Source organism: Catharus ustulatus, chromosome 5, assembly GCF_009819885.2.
Source record: "Catharus ustulatus isolate bCatUst1 chromosome 5, bCatUst1.pri.v2, whole genome shotgun sequence".
NCBI classification, from domain to species: Eukaryota; Metazoa; Chordata; class Aves; order Passeriformes; family Turdidae; genus Catharus; species Catharus ustulatus.
In genome coordinates this window covers 48,576,093-48,597,830 of record NC_046225.1, presented here as the reverse complement: position 1 = coordinate 48,597,830, position 21,738 = coordinate 48,576,093, and the positions used below count along the sequence as shown (strand labels likewise).

The following is a 21,738-nucleotide window of genomic DNA, read 5'->3' as shown; positions in this document are numbered from 1 at the left end:
ACACAAAGAGCAAGAGATCAATGAAAGAAGATGGTTGGTCCATGACATAGAGTTTCAGATCGTATACATTCATAGACTAGATTTCTTTTTTCTTAGCATTCAGGGAAAGTGGGAGAAACACAATAGTTTCCTGAAGGGAGAAACTGAAGACTTAAGAAAAACTAACGATGATGTTTGGGCTGGTAGCAGAGAAATTAGAGTAAAAATAGAAATGGCTTCAGGGCTAGACAGACTGAGTTTAAGGATTTTGGAAGGCAGAGTACATGGAAGGGAAGGAAAAAAGAAGATAAAAAAAGATGGGGAAAGCCTCTTGGCCAAAAAATGGCAGTGATGGACAACTCAAAAGAGAGGAGGTAACTGTAAATAAAACCTTAAATTAGCTCCCAGAAGCAACACAAAGAATCAAGAGCAAAAGAAGAGCTAGCAATAACACAGCATGCAGCATAAATGCAGCTGCTTTCAACAGATGTATCACCTGTCCCCAGTGCTGGACTTTGGCTATGCTCAGGAACAATCTCAGTTTTCAGAGAGATATGGTAAGTAACTGAAATAGCCAAACCAGCCTTCCTAAAAACTCTTAGATATTTAATGCCAAACCTGGAACATTTCTGTAATTTTTAAAGTGCAGGTCCCACAAGATGGTTGAATTTAACCAGATTAGCTCTCTCTTGATTCTATGAGGAAAAGCTTTTTATTCCTCCAGCAAAGCTATTTTGGGTGTTTTTTTGCTGCAAGAAGAAAGAAGAAAAAGATGATTCTATGAAAACACAGAGGAGATCATAGAAAGCAGCAAAAGAACCTTGACTGACTGAAAAACCACTGTGTATTCAAACTTTTTTAGGAAAGATGATTTATCAAAATGTATCTAAATAAATTATTTTTGTGTTTTTTCCAAAGAGTCTTCTGATCATTAAGGCAAATTATAAGAGCTTGAAAGGAGAGGCTGTTTTTGTTGTTGGGTACACTAAACTATCTCTATTTACAGATCTAAGTATCACATATACCACAAATAACTTCAGCCCTTTACCGTGTGGTTTCCAAGAAACGGATTAAAACTGCAAGACCTGAAATCCTTAACCACTTAAAACCTTGAACAAAGTTTTTAAGGTACTCAGTCTTACATAGCTGTTAAACTTGGTATTCTCAAAGCACAAAGCAACCAAGTACTGCAAGTGAGATTCTAGTGAAGTGCTGCAAGTCCAATGTCTATATCCATAAGTAATTTTTTAAAAATATTGACCTTTAAACTTTCCAGGATTAGACAGCTTTTACCAAACTGCAACTCAATATTCCCTTGTGAGTCTGTCTGTATTCCCAGTTTAATTGTTCTTGGAGTAGTGGCACCCAGGCTTTTGTTGGAAGAAGTAGCAAAACCATTGGTTTTGGCCAGTTTCCTTCTTCAGAACACATGGAATCAAGATGGTCTCATGAGTCAAAATGAAACTAAGATTTGCTTACAAACTATTTACTCCTTCAGTAACATTTTTGTCTAGATCACCTAGACTGCGTATGCAGTGCCTCAGAGCATTTTAAAAGCAAGGCATATTCTAAACTTCATCACAGCTGCACCAGCTGGAGTACTCTGATACTAGAGACAGAAGTAGGAACATGTTCATTAAATCTCCATACAAGGTGAAAATGAGGGCTACAGCTATGCTGCAGGACAGGTTTAGAATTTAAAAAAAAATTTACAGTATTTTTCTTTTAGAGAAATCCTCTAAGAAGCTGAGACAAGTGCAAGATTCTGCACATGAAGAGAAGAATCACCATGTACAAAATGGGAAACAGCTGACTAAGGTAGTAGTGTTTTAGAAAAGAAAGAAAAGGGAAGTCTCTGTGTAGTGTAAGATGAATAAGCCACAGGTACACAATATTATTTTTTTTAAAAAATCCCTAAAACCACAGTAACAAATGTTGACAACATAATAAATTCTTGCAGGTGGTAGTCTACAAAGATCTTAAAGTGACTTTCCCGATTAACTTGTCAGTGGTAAGACATCTTACATCCAGGTTTGGGTGCCTGGTTTCAAGGGAGATGAACATAACCAGAAAGAATCCAAAGGAAGCTGGTCAAAACGGAAGACCCAACTCTAGAGAAAAGTGACCTATAAAAAAAGGGTGAATGGGGTTGTGTTGCATAAGACAGAAAAGGCAGGAAAAGGCATGACAATATTTTCAAATCTACAGTTTGTTATAGAAAGGAACTAGTCTGTTCTTGGTCTCAACAATGGACAGGATGAGAAATACCAAGTTTGAATTACTGTAATGTATATTCCAGTAAGACATTAGGAAATGTGATGTAGTTCCTATCATTGGAAATCTCCAACTTTGGCTGACCTACATCAGAAATAACACAGGTTTATAATATTCAGTGGACAGTTGGAGACTCTATTGTCTTAGGATATTTTATATACTGTTTATATAGCTATTATGAGACCATTAATTGTGAAATCAAAAAATTAAATTAAATAACTGAAACATGCAATATCCAGTAAGGGCTGGTTTGAAACCCATAGCACAACAGCCTTTTCTGCAAGAGCTGAGCATACCCAAGAACATGCTTACAGTGGAGTCCTGACAGTGGCTGACAGTGGGGATGCTTCTTCCCCTGAAGCACTGATATCCTGGGGTGTTTAGTACATAATGCACGTAAATGTATGTACATGTATCTACAAAACAGCCAACCAAGGACAGATTCTGAGGCTAAAGGAAGGTCAGCAGCAGAGAATTGGCTGACTGCTTCTCTGACTAGCCAGGACTTAGACTCCACAGACTGCTGCTCTTCAAACCCATCAACACCTCTCCTCCTGTGTGGCACTTGCCCCCTACACACAGTTAATCAGGGCCCAGAGTCTGCTTTTAATGTCATCTTCCACAATACAGATTCACTCAGCCTTGCTGAGCTATAACTAAGAGGTTCCTTTACTGAGGTGTCTAGCATAACCACTGGCTTACTCTTAATTCAGCAACATGAAGCCAAAGACTACATGCAGGTAAAAGAAACACAATATACACTACACATTGTGTTCATGAATTGTCTTTTTTGTGCTTACTTTCTAAACAGCTAGTAAGTACATAATAACCACTTTAGCCATTACAACGTATTCATGCAAGACAACTCTCAGCCATTACTCGAGGTTATACGTTGGGAATGATGTATCAGGATGTTTCTCATTTTGCATATACTCCTCTATCCAATAAAAAATAGCTTTTGTGGACTTCCATTCATCTTTTGATGGAATGCACACTTTCTGTCTGTTAGTCCAGTACCCATTTGTCAGTCACACTCTCAAGTTTCTCATTACTTCAGGAAGTTATTCCAATTATTAGACTTCATATTCTCCATACTTTCCGTATTTTATTTCTATATTCTACATGTCATATTGAAATTGTGCACTCTTGAGACTATGCTTCTAAAACTGCATTGCTTGAACTCTCTAATCTTATCAGATATAAAAGTTCATTTTCTATTGTCAATCTAAATATGCCTTCAGACAACTGTTTTTATTGTCTGGCATGTATTATTTTGCCTTTATCTGTATTTATGGAAGCATATATATAAGACATGAAGAAAAATACACTGCAGGTTGTCCAAATGAATAAATCCAGTTGAAAATCATAGTGATCAATTCAGTAACCAAGTAACATTCTTATGATTCCTGTATGAAACAGGATTTGAGTTAGTATTTTCTCACCATTAAAATTATAGGGGTTTTTTTAAATAAATAATTTTCTAAATCTGTTTGTAGTTGAATCTTCATTCTGCCAATGCCCTATATTCTAACAAACCCTGCAATGAGTCTGTAAAATCATGCCCATAAATAAACAACAAAAAAACCCACAAAACAAAAAACCCCCCTACAAACAAACAAACAAATCCAACATTTACTCTTATTTGTTTCCTGTAGGTAGAGACACCCAGGCTTGCATGTTTTTTTTGTCCATAACCAGTTTCTAGGAACTCTTTGTTTGTTTGCTTGTTTGCTTGTTTATTTTGAAATGAAAGCTGCAATTCACAGGTGTTCACATAACTTCTGATGAATTGTGTGAATGTTTTCATGCAGGAAACCAGCTATTTTTCTGAAACTCATAACTATGAGACTATGAGAAGAAAGAGTAACATGAAACTCCAAAATTAATTCAAGGAACTGCAACTTTTTTTTTCCCAATGATGTCTATACAACAACTACCAGGAGTAACTGTGAAGTATCTCAGATGATACCTTGTATCAGAGAAATCCAAATGTGTTTAGATTATTCTGTTTATTAATTGTCAGAACACTATGAAGTTCTAATTGGAATATTTGAAATACTATTACAAAATTATGAAAGGCAGGGAATTAATACCTGATCTCAACAGAACTCTAAAAGAGAGAAATATGGTCCACAGAGCTTGTTAGTCAGATCAGTATAAACGTATGTCAATACATTCTGAAATGGTTAGATGTCCTTCACTGCACATAACAGTAATATCCCTAGGCCACAGCTGTAGCATGAGCTTAACTCAGAACTGAAGGTTTTACCTAAAGCTCATCAACAGAGAAATATACTGCAGAGGATTTCAGCAAGCATGAAATGACAGCATTCCTTTGAACCAGCATTCGGTACTTGAGTCATTGGGTTATTTCACAGAAACAATAACCAAAGACAATTAGAGCATTGTAGGGGCTACATCACATCCCTAGTTGATGCCTGCAGTCTACAAGTGTTACAAGGCACTGGCTGCTGGCATTCCCTCAAATGGAGTTTTTTCAAGGTATCTTATGCCTCTTCATGTCTATTGTACCTGTCCTACATAAAAGATGACAACTGCCTATTGTATACACCCCTCAGTGGTGAACATGGTGTGCAGACTGACTGATGAGCTTTTATAGGGGCTGAAGGGCAGGTAAGTTGAACATCCTGGGGACTAGACCTTCTCAGTGAACATGGCCAACACATCCACATAAGAATCCCACTGATTCCTTCAGGCTCAGTTGCCTTCATCCCCTCCACCCATTCAAAACAAGTTTTAGCTCTTAGTTCTCATTAAGCAAATCAGTGAATAATAACTAGAACTATTGCTATTATTATAACTTCAGGTACAAAACTGGTAAAGAACAATAGAGGAATTTTGTTTGATTCTAGAAAGTTGTGCATTTAAATAATTACTACAAGTATATGTGCCAAGTGGAAACCTCCCCCACCAAATATTTTTTTTCTTACTGGCTAGCTCTTACTGTGTCTGTCTCAGCATGTAAGAGCTTATCCAGCAAATATATAGTACTAAGTACCTTTTGCAAGTGAGTTAAATATGGTAACTGTCTTTCTGCTTTACTACACTTGTTTTGATCCTTCCTGAAAAGACTAGCAATCTCTACCATCTTTAGGAGAGCAAAATTACAGTCCAAGATACCAAATATCAGACAGTCAACCTAATAGCAAACATATATCTAAAAATGTTGGTTAGCCAGGTTTTTAAATTAATTCAGTTAAATTTCAGTAACTTTTCCCCCTTCAGGACATGAGAGAAAACATTGGACAAACACACACAAAAAACTTTGTCAAGTAAGGACTACCCCTGAAAACATAATCTAAGTTGTATTCAGGGAGAGACAAGTATTTCAGGACCAATTGGTGCCTCTGTCTCTCCTCCCCTACTCCCCCTGCCACTCCTGAAAATCACCCAGACATCATCATTTGGATTTTTGGGGGGTTTTTTTGTTTGTTTGTTTGTTTGGTTTTTTCTCCAAAAACCCTCTGCGAACACTCTAAAGTGTAATGGGAAAAAATAAAGACCAGAACACCTTTTTTTTAATTACTGAGTTCAACCAGGTTAAAAAACTTAGAAATCTTCTAGTATGTAGCATTACATAGAAAAACATACTATATTACCTAAGAACTACACAGCCATTTCTTAGTCCACAAATTGTCAGTAGCTCAGTTTTCAAGCATTATATTATAGTGCAGGAACAAGAGCTGGGAATCAGCATCTCAGCATCTTTCTAGATGGATTTCTACAGAAGTCCTAAATCAAACTAGCACTGCAAATATTTAGGTTTTAAAAAGGCAAAAGATTTACTTTTATACCTCTAGCCTTCTGGAAGGTTGTCATAGGTCCTTCTACAGATCACTGAGTTCAAGTCCATCATCTCATCAGAGTGGACACATTTTTGGAGGAGTCATAATGCAATGTTGCCAACACTTGCAAGAACTTGTATTTCTCTTATAGCCTCAAATTCCTGTAGCTGTCTGAAAACTCCATTGTTTTTGCCTAAAAGAACTTTGAGTCCCTGAAAATTATCCAGAAAAAACCTAAATGTAACCAACACAACATAGCATCTCTAAAAGCCAAGTACACAGACCTCAAGGAATATGTAGCCTTAAAACATCATTAATGTTAAAATGACTGCACCTTCTGTCACAGCACCATGAGCTAGAGATGCCTTGAAGCACCAATCCTTGTATGCCTTTTCTGCTTGAGGTTCTCCTTCTTCCCTTCGGTCTCGCCATCTCTCAGATGCTACTTTTGCAGGATATACTAGCAATGACAGCTGAGCAGCATACCATTACAACCTCATGAGTTCTGCTGTGAATCAATCTTTGGGAGAAGCATGTTGCATATAAGTGCATCTGTCTGAAGCACATGAAAAAATCAGAGTTCCTAACACTAATAATATGCCAAGGTCTTATATCCACCTATGAGAGTCCAACTCCCCTTCATGTGGTGCTCTTTAATACAGTTTGCAAGGCATCACATCCACCGTTAATCAGCAATAAAAACTGGAGCCTGCCTCAGAGAGAAGTTAAGTGCACCAGGGCTTTCTCCTCAGCCCCGTACTGTTTCCTGAACCTCTCTTAGCAGTAATTGTGGCTCACTGGACTGGAAATCATTGGGAACAATGAAAAGTTCAGAAAACTAGTTTCTGTTGGTGAAGAAAAGTGAGCACCCAGGTTATTGTACCTCAAATCTGGATTTTGTATTAATTCTTTTAGCCACAGAACTAATTCACCCTCTCTGCATTTCAGAGCAGGTATTTCAAAGGGAGGACTGAGGTTCAAATCAAAACTATGCATGGGATTTCCCAGGCACGTAATTTGCAACAAAAGAGCAATCCCACTTAAGCGGAAGTGTGGATACGTGGAAGGGGAGTAGGCTTGCAATCTGCACTCCCTCACTCAGACCCTGCAGGAGCCAGGCTTCTGGGGCTGTGCCTTTGCCTTACCCTAGAGACAGGCTCCATTCTCCAGGGCAGATGACTGAGATGTGCGGCACTAGCAGCACAAGGCATGCTGGGGCACCACATGGAGGGAAGCTGACAACTGTGTGTAGCTGCTAGTGAAGAACCTGGAAATAAGGGTGAAAAATACAGACTAAAAAACCAAAATGAACAAAATCAGGATTCTCTTCTGTTTACATTGGGATGCTTGGCATGCAACCATTTCTTTGGCAAGTTTGCTACTGCCTCACTGTATTAAAAAGTCTTTGACAAAGTTTGAGCTTTTCCTCTTCCCACCAAGAAGTTTCAAAAACCTAAACCAAATTAGGTGCTCTAAGTTTATTAGAATTAAAATTAAACCCAAACACAGTGCAGAAAGCATCGTTTCAACTGTTCCACGGGGAGAAAAGTAGTAAATTGAACATTACAAACAAAAATATAAATGTTTCCTTATCCCCTCCTTATTGCCTAGTCTGGTTTAGAGAAAGTGAAGTGATTCAAGAATACTTTAGAAACACCAATCCTCTTCAAGCAGCATGCAGTGCAAGTTAAACCCTGTCAGCTCTAAAGCCAAGACTCCCTAGACCAGGCACCTAGCATCGGGATCCAAATGAGTGTTATTTGGCATCTAAACATCCTCCTAATCTGTGTAATCTGGGAGCTCCTGGCCCTAGAAGCCCACAGGGTGCCTGCCTGAAAGGGTTAAACAGCGTGATCCTGATTTAATGTGGATTCAGAACCCAACTTTGGTCCTTTCGCAGTATTATTAGCGCAGGAGGAAGGGCAGGCGGAGGGAAGGGCGGGCCACGGCTCCGTCTGCAGCGCGCCTCGGCCGGGGTCAGACCCGCTCCGGGGGGGCCTCGCACCAGTCCTGCATCTCCGTCCCTCCCCGGCCCGCGCCCGGGCTGCTCCAGGAAAACTCCTCGGGACATTGTCACTCTCCGTCGGCCAACTCCATCCCCGGCACTTCCCGGCGCAGCCTGCCCGGCTCCCCCGCCGCCGGGGCAAGGGACGGAGCCGCGCGTTGGGCTGCGCTCCCGGGGCAGCCCCCCCAGCCGGCCCCCGCAGGGGCTGCCGTGCCGCCCGCCCCCGTCAGCACTCACCATATTACAGATGGAGGCGATGTTTCTGACAGTCATTAGTCTAAAGGTTGCAGCGATCCCACACCGCCATCTTTATAAGGTGAAAACAGCCCCGCTCATGGTGGGAAGAGCGCAGGAAGGGATAGGGGGCGGCGGCGGCTCCTGCTCCGGGGCTGGGATAAAAGCAAGAGGAGGGGACTGCACCGGCACCCTTTACGCCCGCAGAGCAGCGAGAAGGACGGACCTTGTCGGCCTCCCTCCTCCTGGCGAGGGACCGGGAGTTTCAGCAGCGCGGGCAGAGCGGCCGCATCTCCGCTCCTTCTGCCTGTGCCTCTCGCACGGTCCGCAGGGCCCCGGGCTCCCGCTGGAGCGCTCAGCCGCGCCTCTGCGCCAGCCGGCACCGCGCTAATCTCTCCCTTCCTCCTCCTCCTCCTCTTCCTCCTCTCCCGGCGCTCGCCGCTCGCCGCTCCATCGCAGCGCCTCGCCCGCTGATCCGCTCTGACAGCGCCGGGGAAGGGAAGGGACGGGCAGGGAAGGTCAGAGGCAGTGCCCGGCACGGGGCAGCCCGGCGGGCCCGGCGGGGCGGCCGCCGCCGCAGCCAATGCGCTGCGGGGCCGAGGGGCGCGGGGGGGCTGCGCCCGCCGCCCCTCCGGACGGGCCCTCCGAGAGGGGCCGCGGTGCTTTAGTCGCCGGGCCTGGCGTGGCCACGGCGCTGAGAAACCCGGCCTCAGTGCGAACATAACCATAGCAGCAGGCAGCAGGGTGAAGGACAGGAAGGCAGAGTGCAGGGGGACGTAGATGTGTGACAGTGACGGCGGCACTGTGCTTTGGGACATGCTCACCCCACCTAATTAGAGGTACACAGGAGCCCAGGCTCTTGCAAAATCCAGAACAGTAGGCTGGAATGTAATTTACTGCCCACAATTGGTGCTTGGTATTGCCATTCATGAAGATAACATTTATCTTCACAAATGCAGTTTTGGGACTGTGTCCACACCACGTGTGCTAGTGCTCACTCACGAATTCACATGTGGCCTTTATACAATATGGTTAATGTAATAATCTCAGCTTCTCTTCAGGCCCATGCCTTTCTCCAAGGTAGAGCAGCATGAGTACATTGAATTTACTCATGATAATAGGAACAAGGTTGTTAAATAGCTAACTTGAGGTCACATAGCAAATCTCTGAGAGAAGCAACAACAGAGTTCAGCTAGGGCAATCCTCATCTTAGAATTCCCCTTTCCTTAGCAGATGTTATTTGTTGTTTTTTTTTTTTTCAGCAGGAGCTTAAGGCCCATTTATTTTTCCCCTGCTATGAAATCATTCAAATGAAGAGAGAACTACTAACATTTATACAGCCACCTCTGCTTCTAACAACACCTGAAGTGTGGTATGTTCTTGCTTGGCTATGCCTTTCATTTCATGATGCTGGAATAAAATAATTGCAGTCTATAGAGCCTGGATCCACAGGCTTTATTTACAGGAAACATTCTGAAGTCACTTTTTTTTTTTTTTTTTTTTTTTTTTTAATTACCATTTAAGAAGAAGAACTATGATTACTGGTAAAAATCTGGCATCAGCAGTAACACCTAAAGATAAATTCCTGCCCTGAGAATACTGTTAGGTAAGTGGCCTTAATCCAGCTCACTGCGGACAAGTGCCCACTTTATAAAAATGGTATCAAATTTGGCAATAGTTGGTATCGTGTTGAATGTCTCAGAAAAGAAACTCAAAATCAAGTTGTCACAGAGACAGAACTTTCTTTCCTCTGTAAATTGAATTAGTTATATTAAATCATTGCAGACATTCAAAATACATGATGGAGAAAGATTTTTGAACATAATGAAGTCCTCACGGCCACTAAACTGTTTCATGAATCCACAAATCACTATGCAAAAGAGCCATCAAATAACATCATTGAGAAAAAAAATCTTTGGTATAATTCTATTAAGTTCATGGTCTTACATTATATGTGAATTTGATCCCAAGTGTTTAATTTGCTTAAACTCAGAGGCCTGGATTACACATAATATGACAGGTTTTCTCAACATAACCAGGGAAAATGGGAGTTAAGCCAACATGTCAGGATTGAAGTAATCAAGGTCTGATTAGTTTCCATTGCATTTCTAAGTAGCCTGCAGAGACTGGACAGTACTGCACAGTACCTGGTTTTCAAACTCTGATGCCTTTTATTACACAAGCCTAATCATGTATTCTTTGCTGCAGCCTGCTTATTCCAATTTACTGTGGAGAATCACACTTGCGATCACTGAAAAGTTATGGAGCAAACAAATGGGTTTGAGAGGTGATTAAAAATTTCAATGAAACAAAATGCAGTATCTAATAAAGCCATTTGCCTCACATACATTTTAATGTCAATAACATTATTTCCATAATACAAACTCTAGAGAAATCATAAGAAGTGTGAAAACAAAAAAGAAAAATATTTTTGTACTTCTGTTTTTTTCAAGTGCCAATTACTTGACTTCAGAGTAAGTTTTCAGTTGTTTCTGTTTTTTAAACTTTTTTTTTTTTGGACACAAAATTAAAATGCTACTGATTAAGCACTTATTGGTTGTTCAACGAAATATTTGTAAACATGCACACAATCATTTTGTGAAGAATTCAGTATCATATTCCTTAATGCTAATGTAAATACTCTCATTTCAAGGTGGACATATTTCATGGTTTTTTTCTGAAGATTAATAATAAAAATAGGGAATAATATACAAGTGTTTATGTGTCAGTTTGACAATAGTCTAGCACTGCCTTTTTTGTTCTTCAGACATATCAAAACAGGAAAGAAGAAAGAAACTTTCATGCTGGAAATGGACTGGTGTCTGTTTTTGCTTTCTTCAGCTGTTGTCATTTTCAGAAATAGAAACCTTATTTCTGTAGCTGTTTGAAGATAAAAAAGTACTACACAATGCAACAAATGCTAGTTACAAACTTTATAGGAATGGTATAAATAAAGAACAGTGCACAATTGTTTCCACTCTAAAGCATTGCCCTATCTCCTTACAACAAACAACCAGCCCTGTGTTTCTTCTGAGTGTTAGACAAAGAGCAGGAAAACAAAGGACTATTTATAACCTAAGAGTGCTTATATAATTTCTGTTGAAAGGTCAAAAAATACCTCCTGCATTTAATTTTAGATCCACCTTGGTCTCATCTGGTTTTACACTTGAACGTTTCTATTTCACTGTATAAAATATGGACCTATTGTAACTATCCTCCTTGGCTAGCAGAGGTGTGGACATTTTCCATCTGATTTTTTCAGAGTATTTTGCAAGCAAGTTTTTTGCACTGAGAGTTGTCAAATTATTGGGTGGCAAGTTAATATTACCTTCTTTTACATAGCAAGAAGATTGCCAGCAGAAATTTAGTGACTTGTCCAAAGTTGGGCAGGAAAGTTGGTAGCAAATTTGAGACCGGAATATCTGCTCATTCTCTCCTACTAAGAGGATATTGCATTTCCTCTCCAGAAATCTTGGAAATTTCCACAGAGGGTTCATTTATATTTTTCTTGTAATAAACTTGGATCCAGAAGTGTGTAATCATCAGTCAGTTTTGCTGAACAAATGTTTGGAACAGATCAAATTTAGGAGAGATTTCCAACCAATTAAAAGGCCATTTTACTGGAAAAGGAAATTAAAACAATATTAAGGTTTTCTGGAAGCATGGAAAATATACAAGAATTATAAGAGAATTCAGATATATTAAATACTTGCAGTGCTGACAGTGTAGCTTTAGAATTTTACTATTTCTTAATATCATTTTTATCTAATATTAAATTATGTTCTACCAAAAAATAGCAAAATATCTTTAACAAAATGGCAAATTTGTAGACACAAGAATGAGAAATCAGGATCTTCCATGAAGCTTGGCCTCATTTCAGAACAGACTGGTGACTTTAGTACAATGCCAAATGCCAGCTTGCAGCCTATGGATTGAATCTGTGGCACATGGCTCATAGCAGGTCCATGGAAACCACTCCATCTGCACCTGAAATTCTAATGGTAAGAGTGAGTTGTAGTCCATGAAAAATTCATGGAAATCCACAGAAAATGTGGAGAGTCTAAAACCAAAAAATCACCCCACCTTTGGAATGACTATTCTTCTTTAAGATCGTCATCTTCAAAGTAACCCCTACCCAACATTTTCAAATTAGCTGAGCAATTATTTCTCTTGATTCAAAATACTGTAAAACTTAGTGTTTTGGTGACAGTATGACTTGTCAGGATTCTAAAGATAAAGCATGGGAAATAGAACTGCATTAGATTGATCCCTAAATCTTGCCTACCTTTTGCTAGTTTAAGCATGTTGGCAAGTAGACAATACCATCTCTTAATTTTTCTCAGAAATTGCTACTTTACAGAAGAAAACAAAACACATTTGCAGCATTTTACATAATCTTTTTTTGGTCAGATGTCAAATCTGAAAGCCCAAAGACAGCAGAATAAGACAGATGCAAATACATTGATGTTGATGTAGCAAAAACCGAGTAGATACAAGGGGTCTAACAGTTCTCTAGTGAAAGCCATTAAATTCTCTTCTATGAAAAGGTTGTGAAAGCCTCTGCAGTCAGTCCAATGTTGATAACGGCCTAGAGCTATGATTATCTCATATCTTACTCCTGCCCTTTTTCTTCTGCTTGAGTTTCAAACACACTGTGTTACAAGCTTGGAACAGTGACAATAAGAGAACTTCAGTGTATTGCTTCATCAGTTTAAATAATACTAAGTTTTCTCATACTCACTACTCAAGTAAAAATATTCCTACCTTTCCAGAAGGAAGAATCTTGAAGAATGGCCTCTTCATCAGGTATTCTATTAAGCAAGGGAGCTCACTAGCAAACTTTACTGGCATTTTTCTTACCTGTATAAAATGTGCTTTCAGGTGGAAAAATACTATTTAAATTCTAATCATACTTATTGGCTGGAAAGAGATAACCAAAATTTTTAACCATGGAAATAATTTATCAAACAAAAAGAGACTCAATGAGAAAAAATAATAGAAAACAAAATTTTTTTTCAAAAATACATTGCTATTTCTGCTGCTGAAAAGGAAATAATGATTCTGACTTGCCTTCCTCTTCTCCAAAGATTTTGTTTATTATTTTTATTCTATTTTACAGGCTACAATTTTAACTCACAAACATTTTGAGGACAAAAAAACCAAAGGAGAGATAAGCTGTAAGTAGCACTTATTCTATTTCCAACAAGAAAAAAACCCTTTACATTTTATGAAATTGTGCATAAATTAATTATGCAATGGAATTAATTATACTCTTATTGCATTACCATCTCAAAATTTTAACTGAATTACATACATACATATGTATATATACATAAAAGGTTGTTACATTGTAAGATTCCAAACCTGACAATTATTCAATGCCACTGAGTACTGTAGTCCATCTGCAAAGACTGACGGTCACAATGAGGTTTTACCTGATTGGTTTTCCTTCATATCAGTGTGGAGAAAGTCAGTAAAATTGAAGTGAAACATTCATGACAATTGCACATTGTGGTAAATTCATGATATTTTTAAACAAGTAGTTTTCAAGAGTCTTTCTTCTGTGAAAAGCATCAAAGCAGTGACTTTGAGACTTAATTCTGCATCTGACAGACTTGATTAATTAGACCACCACCCTTCAAGATTTGAACAAGTTAGTTCAGCTCACCCAACTCTTTAAAAAGCTCAACACTAATCTACAAAATAACCAAGAAACCTTGCCGCCACTTAATAAATTTCAAAATGCCCCAACAATAACCGGATTTCCTACAAATTCTGCTCATGACCAGGCATGTATTTCTCCCATTTAGTGACCCAGGGTAATCTCAAAATTAACCTGTACCCAGATCCAACAGTATTGTGGTCTTTCCCTGAAATCCCCAAAGCACCCACGTTGTAGGCAGACAACCTGGAAACAGCAGATCTGCCTGCAGCCTTGTAGGTAGAAACTTAGTGGTTACATCATTTTTCCAGGAAATGGGAGGACTAACCTGCAAGTAAAGAGGCTCAAATCCACACCTGACCTTGCAGTACTTTATTAAAGGACAGTTATTTTATTCTATAAGGGAGGGTTTGGAAAAGGACAGATAGGTCAGATAGACTCTGCATTCCTTCTCTTGAAGTTGTGCCACTGTCAGACACAAAAGTTAGATTCATGGAGCCAGAGAGAAGGCAAACAATGCAAACTTTGTATGGGGAAAACAGAAGGAAGCTTGTGAGGGGCAAGAAAAAGTTGCAGGATTATGTGAATGAGTAAAATGCCCACCTGGGATGGATACTGATCACTGGTTTGCTGTGGTTTGCTGGTTTTTCTGTGTAACAGAAGTGCCAGTTTATATTCTGTACTGGAAAAGAAGAAACCAATCTGGACATAAATCCCACTTCAGGCGCAAGTGCTAAAAATTTTAAGGTTGGATGCCACTTCACCTCTTTGACTACATTACAGAAGAGGATTGATGTGACTTAGGCATCTGTAGAAAATAGTCATTTCAAAGGAGCCCACTTGAAATAACTTAAAACTTCATGTCTCACAAATATCTCCTAGAGTCCTGAGATAGGTTTTGAATCTTGATGTACAGAATATAAACTGGCACAGGGTTAATGTGCAACAATGTTTTGAGTGTCAGGAATTAGAAGCAGTAAGTAGAAGTGGTAGATAACAATTTCTAGAGTAATCCTTGATTGCAACTATGTGACTATTTGTTTCAGGCTGCATCACTTTGGTTTGGTTCTGTTGACAGTAATTTAAATGCAGGGTTCAGATTAGGGATAGGGACCAACTCGATATTTTCTTTCCACACACTTTAGGGGTGCTGTGCTGGTAGCAACTCGGCATGAGCCGAGACATACTGTTTCTCACTGAGACAGGGAGGTATGAATTACCAGCAATATACATACACACCTATTTGAGAAGCAGGGACTTCCATTCAATTCAGTTTGGACAGTGCTCTCAGGCACACGGTGTGATTCCTCGGGCGTCCTGTGCAGGGCCAAGAGTTGGACTCGACGATCCTGATGGGTCCCTTTCAAGTCAGTATACTCTATAACATGTTGTGATTCCTACCTACAGCTTTGCTGTTCGACACACAAAGTCTCTGTGCTACAAACTACTAATTCCTTGTTTATGCTAATCTGCTCTTACTCACTCCTAAACCTCTTAGTAGCATCCCCAGTCAGGCAGCCCATTTTATCTGGGGCAGAAGAGCAGCAGTGCTCCGCACCCGTGCTGGGGCCGGCTCTCAGGACAGGCCTGGTGCCACCGTGCCAGCCCTGGCGCGCAGCCCAGCAGAGCTGCATGTGCTGTCCGTCAGGGCATTAGCGAGCCTCGGGGCTTTACCTCACCATCCTCACATAGCTCCTAAGCCTCCTAAGCAGGGCTTAGACAAGAGTTTAGACAGAGATCAGCGGTATTTAGTGCCTCAAAACCGCTACACAGCTGCTACTTCACACCGAAGACACTTCTGTTTCTCGGTGTTAAACATCTCCGGGCACCCAGAACTCGGCCTGAGCAGGAATGGCCACAAAAGCCTTGATCCGATCGATGGGGGCTGCTGCAGGAAGCACAGCTAAGCAACCGGGCGGGCCCCTCAGGCCAGGCCGTAGCCCGGCTCCGGGGCAGCTGCCGGGCCCTCAGCCTCAGCCGGGCCCGGCCGCGCCGCCTCGCCCCGCCCCGCGAGGGGTCACGCGGGCTGTCCTGGCCAATAGGCAGCCGCGGCTGGAGCCGCGCGCGGTCTCGCGGGAGCGCGGGCCGGTATTTACTGCCCGGCGAGGCGCTGCTCTGCCTCTCTGTCGCCGGCCGTGGGCGCGGTAAGCAACATACGGCCGCTCTTATGGGGAACCGGCCGCGCTCTGTACGGGCCGGCTGTGGGCCTACGCCTGGGGTTGGGTTGAGGGGTGGAACCTACGCCGCTTTCCCTTCACATATTGCCCTCTCGGAGCTTGGCGGTGCTCCAGGGAGTCAACACAGGGGGATAGAGCAGCTCTCCCTCACTAAAACCCAGTGCGGAGCCTTTCCCTCCGCCCTGCATCCTGTCGTGAGGCACAAATGTCCCCTCCCTCCATTCTCCCCCCGCACGGTCTCTTCTCTGCCCGGCTGATGCCTCTTTCCTTCCGCAGTGTGTCCCGAGGTTCCGAGCCCTTCAGATGCTGCCGATGGGCAAGAGGCCGAGCGCGGCAGGCCCGGGCAGGGGGCAGCGCCGGCGGTCTGCGCTCACGGCTTTGGGCGGCTACGGGTGAGGGGCGCCCCGAGCCCGAAACTCACAGCCTGGGGCTGGTAAGGAAAGGCTTCGGTCTTCAGAAGTGGAGGGCTTTGAATCCTGAGACGTTTTAAAGACAAATATATTTGGGGTGCTACCCTGTGTCTCTGAGCCAAAATAACTGTTTGTCTACATTTGCACTCTTTGAATCGTAGCTATCGAGCTGCACAGACCTTAAATCTGAATCACTGCATTAATTTAGTTTTTTTATAGGCCACATCAAGAAAATTGTAATTGTAACCTGAAGTGTAGGCACATAGTACTTGGGCTCAAATGGGCTTAATAACTGTTCAAACAAAGAAAAAGCCCTCACGTCTTGGGCTTTTCCTGCAGTCGTCTAGTCCACCTGTAACAGTTTTTTGATGTTTCTGGTTGAGTGCTGTATAATTTGTAACAATGTGTGTGTGTATATATATGCACACTGTAATATATGTAAGTAGACACAAGGTAGCGATTAATTGTCTGGCTAAGGTCCAATCAAATCTACACGTTTATAGCGTCCCTTGTACCTCAGTAGTGTCAGCACTAAAAGGAATTTAAGCTTAATAAACTACATGTCTTTTGAACATATTGAGCCACTAATTACCTTTGGCTCTAGGTTTTGATTTGATAGTGAACTTGTAAATGACTTCTGCAACTCCATGGAAAATTACTTTTAAAATGTTTAACAACGTAGTAGCAACTCTAGAATATGGCTTTGAGAAGGTCTGTAGTTAAACATTAATTGTAATTTTACAATTTTTTTGTGTTTTAGAGGCCTCATGTAGCAACCTCATGCTTGAAATGTTTTAGACATGGGTAATCACACCTAAACGTAAAGCAATGCTCAGGACTTCTTAGGAATAAATAATGCCTTCTCCTGGAAGGTAAGTGTGCTCTTGTCTAATTGCTGATGATTTTTAATATTGCTCTTTAGTAACTTACAAATTTCAACCAAATAGTACTATCTCGTGATAATCTTAGTTAATGAGAAGACAATATAACATACTAAAATCTACTCCCCTTTTATGCTTTGCCCTCTTAAGTCTGTCAGTGTCTTAAGTGGCCAACACAGAGGGGTATAAAAGTTCTCTCGCAAACCCAGAGGTGAGGTTGAAACTCTTCTTTGGATCTTGCTTAGGAGGAACACATTTGCATATCTGCTGAACTTCAGGAAGCTGCTGAATCAACTTTATTGATAACTTGTAGAAAGATCTTGAACATCTTGTTATGATATCTGAATCTTAATATCTTAATATCCTCAAATCTCTTAGTGCTTTGTGAACCTGTGTGATAAATGTCTTAAATGAAAAGTTTTTGTAAATTCTTTGGTCTCCAGATATGTAATTTTTAAAAGTATTATCAGATAATATTAGATGCACTGTCTTCTATTCCTGAAGGAGTTTAATTTGCTCCTTGCTGGAAAACAAAGCAAAATAGCTTTGATTGGTGAAAAACTTGTGCAGTACCTGTTAGAACTTCATATAGCTTTAACAAAAAAAAAATAGCAAAAAAATCAGAGGAAAGCCAATGATACTTATTGGGTCTGTTTATTCTAACAAAGCTGGTACTCTGGAATGGAATCCATACTAATGGTATGGGAAAAGCAAATCTCATCCTGTACAAACAAAGCAATTTCTTTTGAGAAATGGCTGTGGCCTAAGCTTTAGTGTCATGTAGAAAGTTCATGTAGCTCAACCTTAAAGCAGTTACCTGTTTTGTGTGTGCATGATGCTGACTGCAAATTAAATAGAACTTCTTTTACAGGGATGAAAACAGCATCTGCCAGGAGCTGACACTGAACATCAGTTTATGATTTCCTGAGCAGGTGATTTCTGACTTCATACGGGATGATCCCAGTTGTCACCTCTTAAGTGTGGTCTTGGAAATAGAAGTGAGACAAGCGATGGCTAAAATTATGTCTTCGATGATTATGTTGAAACAGGCATCTCACCCATTTGTTAAAACATGTTTCCTTACAGAAACTGCTGTAATTTGACTGTGGATTAATTGACATAAATTATGAGTAAAATAATTTTTTTTCAAAGAATTGAAATAAAATGAGTATGCTACCAAAAGTTTGTATTCTGATGGTTTCTTGTTAAGGTACTTTCTGTATGAAGACTTTGTTTCATGGATGTTAATGCTTTTGTGCTGTCACACAGAAACATTCCCTTGCCATGTCCAGACTTCATAAGCTTAATCTTAAATTTACAAATCCATTGAAAAGACCCTCTTAGTCTTTTATTCTTGGTATCTGAGTGTTCTGAACTACTTTGTAATGCAAGAGCACTGATATCAACCAGCTAGGTTCTAATTTATTTCATTAGACTGTATGTATTTGCATGTTCTCTAGAAAAGGATTATCTTAAACTGTAAAGAACAAGTTAGAAAGAATCCCATTCCTTGCCTATTTTAAATTAACAAGGAAAGTGTTACAATATTCCATGTAAAGCACTACCAGTGGGAAGGTCCTTGAAGAGCAAGACCATTATTATTAAACAATTAAAGGCTTGCATATATTTTTCAGTAGTTTATATCTTAATATTAAATGCATTTTTCTTAGTGATAGGTCTTAAAGTGAAGTAAATGTGCATCCTATTGTGCTTCCCTGGAATGCACAAGCAAGGATATGAAGTAGAAGTGGCTGGCAGGTGCTTGCCACTGCCTAGACAGGAGAGTGAGTTGGTGTGGATTTAGGAAGAAACAGGTGTATATTTACACATATATGGTCACATTTAACCCCCATCTAGCCAGGAAGTGTTTCTTTTTACCTTTGCTTAGATGGACGTTAAAAGGGATGAGTAGTGATCTACTTGTGGCCTAGGCTCACCTAGGTCTGCTTGTTTTAATAAGAGACAAAAGTACATTTAAAGGGTACACAGAAGTACTTTCACTTCATGATGTTAAACTTCATAAGTGTCTGTTTCCTCTTGTGAGAAGCAAACCTTGTCAGTTCTATGGACCTTTGTCTTCTGGAGCCATGCTTGAGGATTAGTTTTTCACTCCAATCAATCTTGCGTTATGGGGCTGTGGTTTTATGTCTACCCTGTGCAAGATTTCTAATTTGTCTTACTCAGGTTCAATGTTAATTGATGATACTCAGTATACAGATTTCTGAATGTTTACTCCTGTTTTCCTTAACCAGTAAGCTTGTTTACATTTGATAATTTGGCATAATGTTTTCAGTGAGCTGTCTACACTTCCAGAATTTCTGAAGGAATCAGAAGCTATTTTAGAATTAGGCTTGGAGTTTTCCTTTCCAAATTCTTTCGTCATGCAATAAACGGCATTAAATTCCATCTGCTGCTCTGTCCACAAGGATCTTGTCAGAATCCAAATCTATCAAAATCTTTCAGAGTCTGCAGCCAGGGTTAGTTCTGAATATTCTGCTTTTTTTTTTTTTTTTTTTTTTTTAAGATAGCTTCATTTCTGTCTATTTTTTTCCCTCAAAAAGAGATTTGTCTTATGTTTCAATAAGTTTAATATAAAAATGTTCTAGGATTTTCTATTACTGACAACTGAAGTTTTGTTTTGTGTCAGTATGTCTGATATAGAGGACAAATTTTTCACATTAGTGGCTTACACAGACTATTGGCACTATTTTACACTGCGGTGTAAAAGCTTCCCAATAGAATCTCTCTGTTAGTGAAGTCATAATTTGGTCCCACTTTTGATGAAATATCCACATGCCACTTAGTGACAATTGCATGTAAGGTCCAGCCTTTGCTGTTCTCTTTTTATGAGACATCTGGTTAGAAAGGCTAATGAAAAGAGAGTCCATTCTAGACATGATCTACTCTTCTGATTTCACACAGTATAAAGGGAGTAAGTTTAGTGGGTTTAATACATCTGGAGAGAGATCAAGAATGAAATAAAGTCTACTTGAGACTCCATGGTAATACTCAAAAGTTTCACCAATCTTGTTCTTCAAATAGCTAGGCAAACTTAAAGCATTATTCTTTAAAAACTGATCTGGTTTAATGCAAAATCAAAGCAGAGACTGTATTTTCAACTGAAGAAGTATCAAATTATGTAACTTTTTACATTTAGCTATTTGTTATCATTAAGTGGGGGCCATTGCTCTATGCTGAAACTCGTTTTGAAGAAACACTGATTGGAACAATAAGTCACTTGAGAGTACTTTGTTCTGTGACTTCTCATGAGTATTTGTAAGAAATCTCAATTAAATTTGGCTTGCTCCTATTCCGTCTACAGGCTTTTTGGAATATAAATATGTCAGTTCAGGCATCACTCACCTGACTACATTTATGATATGTCACGTTAAAGTAGCGAAGCAAAACAAAGGGATTAGTTTTAGTCTCAGTACATGAAGTGGGTCTAAATCCAGTAACTTCATTGGTGTAAATGAGCTCATTCACCCCTGGGGAACTGTGTGCTTGGGGCTGTGCAGTTCACCAAGAAACCTGCTTTGTTTGATGAATGCTATGCTCTCAACTGAGCGGTAACATTACAATTCTCCTTTTTGTTACTCATTGGAAATGTGAAGACTAATGGAAGAAAAATAGCCAGGTTTACCCGAGAATAGTCAAAGGCTACTGAGTTGGCTAAATGACATGAAGCCATACTCTGTTGTTTTGTACATTTTTATATGTATGCTGGGATTATGTGAGAGATTTGGGGAAAATAATGAAGAGGGTAAGATATAATACAGTATTTAAACTGTACACTTTTCTTTGTTCTGGCTATTGATAGCAAATGTAGGAGTGCTGCTTTGGGTTTTCTTTGACTAAATCTGCAAGAAAGTTAATCAGTTCAAGACTGATGTCAAACAGAAAGGGGAATATTTACATGTCTATGTATTTATTCCTGTTCTCACAGACAATTGAAAAGCATGATATTTCCTATTTCACTTCCATTTAGTAAGTAGTTACATTTGATGAGACACAGAGACCAAAGGAATGAAAAAATAAAAACCTTGAAGAATATACTTATGGTATAATGTGCTTAGCCCTGAACACTTCTGTACACAGGGCTACATGAACATGAAGAAACAGTGTATTATGTTCTGTGCAAGGGTCTGGTAAGGCGTAAAAATGCTTTGCTTTTTTTTTTTTTTTTTAATTGGTAAGAATTGTTGGGAGATAACCTTAAAAGTCTGGTACTCTGCAGGAATTTAGTTCTGAGGAGCTTGTCAATATCAGAGTTTATGTAACCTCTTAGTAACAGAGATTTGTGATCTCAG

The 21,738-nt window shown here is 40.0% G+C and overlaps 1 protein-coding gene, 1 long non-coding RNA gene and 2 other non-coding genes across 5 annotated transcripts in view; 3 read left to right on the top strand and 1 right to left on the bottom strand.

Annotated features, from left to right (window-relative positions):
- The window catches only part of USP46 (ubiquitin specific peptidase 46), a 37,927-nt gene extending 29,067 nt beyond the window's left edge, over positions 1-8,860 (bottom strand). Inside the window, exon 1 of the mRNA XM_033060806.1 lies at positions 8,302-8,860. Coding sequence (XP_032916697.1) covers positions 8,302-8,337 — 36 coding nt within the window. The 5' untranslated portion in view covers positions 8,338-8,860. The remainder of the gene's footprint in view (positions 1-8,301) is intronic.
- A 7,163-nt stretch (positions 8,861-16,023) lies between these two features.
- Positions 16,024-18,610, top strand: LOC116996560. Of its 2 annotated transcripts, XR_004417961.1 has the most exons (4): positions 16,024-16,104; positions 16,414-16,570; positions 17,308-17,419; positions 18,300-18,610. It is a non-coding gene; the product is annotated as an uncharacterized LOC116996560 (long non-coding RNA). The 2 variants fall into 2 exon arrangements; XR_004417960.2 differs by lacking the exon at positions 16,024-16,104 and having other exon boundaries at positions 16,131-16,570.
- On the top strand, positions 16,222-16,344 carry LOC116997156. Its single transcript, XR_004418105.1, has one exon. It is a non-coding gene; the product is annotated as a small nucleolar RNA SNORA26 (small nucleolar RNA).
- LOC116997155 lies at positions 17,566-17,684 on the top strand. The gene has a single exon (XR_004418104.1). It is a non-coding gene; the product is annotated as a small nucleolar RNA SNORA26 (small nucleolar RNA).
- Positions 18,611-21,738: the final 3,128 nt, after the last annotated feature.